This window comes from Nelusetta ayraudi, unplaced genomic scaffold (assembly GCF_046127955.1).
Source record: "Nelusetta ayraudi isolate G7.1 ecotype Tasmania unplaced genomic scaffold, CSIRO-AGI_Nayr_v1 ptg000005l, whole genome shotgun sequence".
NCBI lineage: Eukaryota > Metazoa > Chordata > Actinopteri > Tetraodontiformes > Monacanthidae > Nelusetta > Nelusetta ayraudi.
Genome location: NW_027466055.1, coordinates 5,110,026 through 5,117,500, shown reverse-complemented (window position 1 = coordinate 5,117,500; position 7,475 = coordinate 5,110,026). Strand labels below are relative to the sequence as shown.

The 7,475-nt window shown below is 44.1% G+C and overlaps 1 protein-coding gene across 1 annotated transcript in view; it reads right to left on the bottom strand.

Moving 5' to 3' along the window:
* Positions 1-1,551, bottom strand: part of pstpip1b (proline-serine-threonine phosphatase interacting protein 1b) — a 7,365-nt gene extending 5,814 nt beyond the window's left edge. The window contains exons 1-2 of the mRNA XM_076050990.1: positions 1,379-1,551; positions 536-636 (exon numbers count right to left, since the gene is read on the bottom strand). Of these exons, the coding sequence (XP_075907105.1) occupies positions 536-636; positions 1,379-1,543 (266 nt within the window). The 5' untranslated portion in view covers positions 1,544-1,551. The remainder of the gene's footprint in view (positions 1-535; positions 637-1,378) is intronic.
* Between the last annotated feature and the right edge of the window lie 5,924 nt (positions 1,552-7,475).

Here is a 7,475-nt window from a genome sequence, read left to right as displayed (position 1 = left end):
GCAAAGAGTCGGAACAGTGCCCAAAATAAAGCAGCACAGCGTGCATCTCTGATCCACAGTGCATCTGAGCAATTGCTACCTAGAAACCATTATTTTCACTTTTGACACAGACCGTAACCACGCTTAATGTATGTCTATTTTTGGCCGTGACAATATCCTGTCACAACATGACTATGGTAAAAAATATTTTTGGCTTACGGACTGGGAAGCAAAGAAGCACAGACCAACAACTCACTGGTTGTAACAGTTGTCTGTTTAGTTTGAAGTATAATTTCTTGGACATCTTGAAATCGTGCAATGTATCTTTGATGAAACTTGTCATGTGTTATGGAATTGATTGGCTTTTAATTTGAAAAAGGCCTTTGACGTGATAGTCACGCTGACCTACAGCACCATGTAGCAACACCACTAGGTTGAAAAATAGGACTCTGTTTCACTGGGTACATCACTTCAACGTCTGTGTGTGCGACAACGTGCAAAATTGTTGCACCTTACACCTTTAGATGTCGACTGCTGCCAGTGTTTGACCCTTTACCTCATCTTTAAAAGTTCCTCCACGTCTTTGCACATCTGCCTTCCATCACGCAACCTTTGGATCATGGCTTCATAGCCGACGTGACACATGAATTCCGAGCTCTGGATTGAAACAACAGCAGGGAGGGGAGAAAAAAGAAATCTTGAACAAAACTACAATTGGTGTATGTCTGTTGAAACATGTCCTTGAGTCAATCTTAAGAGTCACACAGTGGTAAAAAAAGAAAAAAAAAAGAAAAAATGCAGAAGTGACAAAAAATCGTTGTGTGACATGGCTGCATACTTCAACAAATGGTCCCATGTAGAACAGAGGGAAGACTATGACCCTTATATTGAACCTGGTGCTTTTGGATAACACACAGTGGTGTACTGACGGAAGTTTACTAAAGAACTGATACTGGCGGTACCTGCTCAGGTTTTGGAAAGTGTTCGGTGGAAGCAGGTTAGCTAGAAATCGCAGTAATTCTTCAAGAATAAAACAACTGCTTAAAAAAAAAGAAGTCTGAACACAAACGTTGTGTGTTTGATTGTCATGTTTTTTTTGTTTTTTTTTAAACATCAGTATGAAAAAGCTGCCTGTGAAATGGAGAGGATTCCTATTGGTTGAAAAAAAAAAAACCCCACTGGGAGGAAAATGTGTCATAGAAGTCAAATATCAATAAGAAATATTTTTGAGTGGTTTGAACCTTTATGAATTTTCTCCAAAACTAAACTAAAACCAAAACTAAATTCCTCATTTTGCCATTTCTAAGTAATAAGATCCCGTCACAAATTTCCCAGATTACTGGTCAAACAAGGGCAGTTACAGCTGATCAGGACACAGTAGAAGCAAAAGTGAACTCACCCAGAAGGCATCTTTAAACATCAAGGGCACCACCTCGCACATGACTTTCCCCGACACACTGTTGCTTCCCTCACCACAAGGATTAATTGCTGACCAGCGGTTTAAAGAAAGACGAGGGGAGCGGTGGGTTCCTGGACGAGAGAACTGTGTGAGAGGCCTCTGCATGAGAATGAGGAAGCACCTCTGCCTCGTGATGTCACTGGCCACAGGCAGCTCAGCCCACATGGAAGATAGCAGTTCAGTTCTCTAACTACCGCGGCAAACTGTCAGTATCCTCTCTGAAGTATGTGTAAAGGTGCATCAAACACAAGAGCACACATTTAGCATGGAAACTATGCAAACTAGTTACTAAGTTTTGTTTAAAAAAAAAGAAAAAAAAGAATTAAAAGCAGAAACTTACTTTTGCCAAAGTTTTTTTTTTTTTTTACAATAACAGGGTCTAGTTTGCATTTATTGTAAGAATTCACACTTTTTTAGGAGAATTTTTTTGCTGTTGTAAATTTTAGTTATTAAACCAGTTTCCCATCGCTGAACCTTCAGTTCAATCAACTTCCCTATATCTTCCCTATATCTTTTTATGCATCTTCTTTTTGTGTTCTACCAAGTGATATGCAACAGCCCATTAAAATAACATTAACAAATAAACCAAAAAACTAAAAAACTAAAACTAAAACCGAAAACAGAGCGCTTTTAGTCATTTCAAACCACATAGGCCATGTTCGCGCAAGCTGTTGCGCTTTCCTGAAGTGTACACAAGGGGGCAACAGAGACTTCTCTCAGGCACTAAAATCAAACGCCGCGTTCGAGATGAGAGGGGACGCGGTCGCGAAACGTATCGATTCAGAAGTACTTTTATCTCTTCGGGGGTCAGACATAAAATCCAAAATCTCTTGATCCGGTTGAGATGAGTACAAATCTGCGCCTCGGGCATCTCTCCGGGAAGACATGGAGACACGTGAATGAGCACATGGATGCCTATTATTGATTTTCAAAGTGAGGGGAAGGACAGACTGCGGTGTCTCTCACCAGCCAATGTGCGAAAACCTCCGGGCCTCTCATGAAGCTGGGGATCACTCTGTCACACGCCCACGAGGACATGTTGAGGGGGCGCCGCAGATCAATGTGGTCCGCCGAGAATAAAAAGGATTCGTCATTATTATTGTTCTTTAAGCAAAACCAAAAAAAATCATTCTCAAATTCATTCTAAAAGCTGTAATGATTTTCTTTTGCAGAGAGGTTTAGTAGTTTGAGGTGAAGACAACAACAAAAAAAGCCCTCTGGTTTTTGATTGACAGTCCGACAAATCCTTTATTAGGGTGAAACATATTCAAGCTTTATTTACTGTTTTTTTTTTTGGCAGGGTCAACACAGACAGACAACAAACCATCCACTCTGGCGCCTGTGCAAAATGAGCCTAATGTGCATATCTTTGTACCGTGCATTTTTCTATGTTGTTGTCTATGTTTGTGGTCTGGATTTGCATTTGTTTCTGTGTTTGCAAGGTTGAGCTGTTTGCAGCACATTTACCTTACCTTATCAGCCAAAGAAGCCGCAGCCAACCCACGCTTGCACAGTGAGAACATGCAAACTCCAGAATCAAACCCATGACCTTCTTGCTGTCAGGTGCTGACCACTGTATCACACTGCTGCCTGTGACTAAAGTATAGACATTAGGACATATCAATGTATGCAACCTCTTCTTTTTATACCTTGTCTTCGGTCGTTCTTTCATTCACGGAGCTGCTTGATCTGAAGCTTTACGCTGCAGCCCGTCGCCTCTCTGCCGAGGTCATCCTTGGCTTCAAAGCCGAACGACAAGCTGCCAGCAGCAGCAGCAGCAGCAGCAGCAGCAGCAGCAGCAGCAGCAGCAGCAGCAGCAGCAGCAGCAGCAGTCTTGCTCTCCAGAGCAGCAGGACTTTGGTCTTTTCACCTCGGAATGAGTCCGTGGCGCTTGGCCTTCACAGTGACCTCGCTGGGAGCCTCTAATGGAGGGGACAAGCTCTGGGAATCAGCTGTGCTCCCACTGTCTGTGTGCCACACACACACACACACACACACACACACACACATACACACTGATTGACATACACTTGCTTTTTCTTGCTGCCCCCCCAGTCTCCCACCACCTCACCCCACCCCTCCCAAACTCGGTGTCCCTCTCTCCATCACACTCCCTCGGAGTGGCAGTTATTGAACTGTGACAAACGAGCTGTGTCAGGCCCGCCCCCCTACCTGGGGGATTGGCTAAATGACCTTTCCATTACCCAACAACTGCTGTATTCCCCCTCTACAGATAGAGTTACACACACAGCCACAAAGCCCATTTGCCTGGACCAGTGTCACCGTCGCTGCCACCAGCCACTACATCTCTCTGGGCCACATCTCGCCCTTCGAGACAGTTTTTATCTTAAGCCAACAGGCCAGTTTTATAACAACACAACACACATATTTAGTTCTCTAAATAAGTTTTGGTGCATGTAGATTCTGCACCTCATGTGTGAAGCTGTGCTGTAATCGAGTGGTACAGCCGGGTGGGTCCTCGGTTGAGCGTTTGTGTTTATCTGGACCGACGAGTTGTGTTGTCGGTCCGTGCGTGAGCGTTTGATTCCAAGGGGCGCCATCGAGTGAAAGAGGGTGAGACAGAGGGACGGGAGTCTGGCCCGCGTAGTGTGTGACTTAACTGGTTTTCACACATTCTCCATCCTCCTTCCGCGCTAATCCCCTGTTGACCATTGGCACCAGCCCTGAACCTCGGCCAGATACTTCAGGGAGCGACTTGGAAGGCAGCGGGATGAAGAGGGGGATGAGAGGAGAGGAGTGGAGTGAAGTGGAAAGGTTAAAAGTGGGTGAAAAGGGGAAGGAGAGAGGGTGAGGCGGGGTGCGGTGACGGGGGGAGGGGGGCCAAGACAAGAAAAGAGAAAGAGTGAAGAAAGTGGGGCCGGAGGAGAGATAGAAAGGAGAAAGAAGTGAAAGAGAGGAGGATCTCTGGACTGAGTGTCGCTGGTTGCAGGATTTGAGAGGAGTCCTTGGCCGCATTAGTGGGAACCTGTTAGGGAGCTGACAGATGGAGAGCTAATGATGTGTCGGCACAAGGGCAGGGCCCTGTAGTTGCAAGTGAGACGATCTGTAGAGGCTGTCATAATACAGCTGAAAACCAACAGCTGAAGGAGGCAGAGGAGGAGGAGAGGACAGAGCGGAACCACACCGCTAACCCTGCAGAGCCGGCCAGAGGCCGTTCTCACGTTTGATCAGGGCCCGGCTTTGAATGAAACATTTATTAGCTGCCTTAATCCCCCAGAATTGCCGCTAAGAACTCTGGCCTTAATCAATTTGATCCTCATGTGTCCACTATTCCCTCACGTAATTCAGCGGGGGGGCACACACACACACACACACACACACACACACACACACACTTTGCGGTTACTCTTTGCATTAATATTTAAACAGGGCTGACGTCACATAACTGAATCATACATGCTTATATGACTATTTTTTTTAAAGGTCTGATATTGAACACATGTTCAGCTCTTCAGATCGTTTCGAGCTGCCTTGCATGATTTATTGTCCGAAAGAAATCCGAGGAGAACGGTTCATTTAGCCCTCTGTTTACAGCCTCCTGCAACAGCGCCCAACAAATCCCCCTGCTAAAGCTGCAGCCTCAGATAGATGTGCCTGTCTTTTTCTTTTTTATTCTTTTCAAACACACCAAAGGTATTCACAAAAAATAATGACATAATACAATTTATTCAACAAATAGAATAGATTAGTATAAAAGCCTTTATTAATCCCATATTGGAGAAATTTGCATAATTACAGCAATAATACAGTGCAATAGAAAGAAAATTATATTAATAAAATTAGGACAATAAAGAAACAAAATAAAAATATTTATAGACTAAGAAAGGAAAAAAACTTGATACATTGTCTTCAGATTCAGCACTAATACAAAACAACACATCAAAACGCCTCTCGGAAAAGGGGCATGATTGGCACATAGAGCAAAGAGAAAAATCTGCATTATTTTCCTTTGTGCAAATGCAGACACTTTGATGGCGACTCACTGCACATTTGAAAATCAAAAAGGAGAAAACTAGGAGAAAAAATTTCCAACTCCCAATCCAGTCCCCAGCGTGCCACTAGCAAGACTCAACGGCAACAATTTTCTAATGATCAATATGGTCGCAGGTTTATCACTCGGCCTTAGAGATGTGTTAGAAACCGGTGCCCTTTTTGACATCACAAAGGGCGGATTTCCAGAACTGTTTTCTTTATTTTTATTTTTAGCACAGATCCTCTGAAAAGTTGGCCAGGCAATACAAGCAAAGGCCAAACTTTTCTCCTTCACAGGTCAGATGCACTACTTTCTCAACAGGACTGACAAATAGTATTTTTCACCATATGCAACGTCTATTTGTCAGAATGTGCAGTTCACAGGCGGGAGCCGTGTATCTGGCTGTGTACTGCCGGTGACCTCTCGCTGCCCTGCACCTCCACCTCCTCTCTCGCCTTAAACCCTCCAGCGACCTGGAGGTGGCCTTTATTCCCATCAGTCTCCCTGTCTCCCCGTCGCCCTGCTCACCTGATGCCAAGTCCTCACCTCCTTCCTCGCTCTCACTCCCAACATCTCTTAACCCTCTCTGTCTGCATGCTCACCTTTTTCTTTTTTTTCTTTTTTTTTTACCTCTCTGCTCCCTCAACACACACACACACACACACACACACACACACACACACACACACACACACACACACACACACACACGAAGACACACACACCTCCAGCGTGTCCTCCTCTCCTCCCCAGACCCCAGACTCGACATGCCTCTTGTCCCGCTGGTCTCTCCTGACCTGGCCTTTTACCGCTCGTACGTATGTGTGCGTGCACTTGTGCATGAGTGTGCTTTTACACACCGTGTGCGCGTGTCTGTGCGCTGTAAAGCCAGAGAGGTATGAGCGCTAAAGTGGTTTTATCCATTTGAGGTTGGGGGCAAAGAGATTCTGCTTGGCTTCACTTCTCTGATCCGGGCCACAGGGGGAGTCCACGTCTGTGCGGACGCACAGCCGGGACCACCGCCCTTCTTTGTTGTTTCTGTTCAAAGAGTACAAATGGATTTTTTCTGTAAGTGCGTCCGTCTATATGGTGGGCTGCATCTCCTGTAGGTGTGACTGGGTTTGTCTTGGATCTCGTGGAAGACAATAAATAACTGTGTTGGTGCACAGGCAAACGCCAACGTATGTGTGGAAGTGTAAATGTGTATTTTTGTGGATAAAAGTGTATTTGTGGAAGCACTTAATGATTGACTTGATTGATTCTGTAAACATTTTCTGAGGCTAACTTCCTCAGATAAATCATAGATAATAGTTTCTGTAATTTCATTTTAATCTGGAATTGGTCTTTTTGAAAAGAAATATTGGTTGTTTACCCTTCAGTTGTAGTTATTGCATATATTCCAGTTCATAAACTGAAACGCTTCAGACCCATGTCTTAATTTTCCAGTATGAAGTCATGTTCATCTTTTATCATTTATTAATGACTTGATTCATTTCATGGTAAGGGAGCATTTGGAGGTCGTTCGAAACGAGAGGTTATTGACATATAATTTGGTATTTTTGAGAAAATTGACAAAATTCATCTTAATTGTTTCTTTTACTAGAACTGTAATACTTCCAAACATACAAAGAATGAAATTAGTCTTTGTTTTCATGACGTAAAGTGAGGTGGAAATGTGTGGGTTGTATTGTACTCTTCTCCAGTGGGATATTGTCACAATGTTTGTTTGCACTTTTCATTTTTTAATAACTTATTTATTAATTTTTCAAACTAAACCATTCTTGCGTATTTGTAAATCATGCATCCTGCGGAAATGATCGAGCCACCCGGTTGACCCGAGTTTGACAAAGCACTTTTTAAACAGCAGGTGGGGCTGTCGAGTTACTAGATTTGAACTGTGGCTTTTCGCGCTCCATCTTTCTTTCCTCGCTGCTGTTTCCATGCTCCGCTCGCACTGAACAGAGTCATCAGCTTCTGTTCCCCACGGAAGAACCGACGGTCACAACTGGTGCTGTTGCCATAAAGCTGCAGAGAAAATGCTGC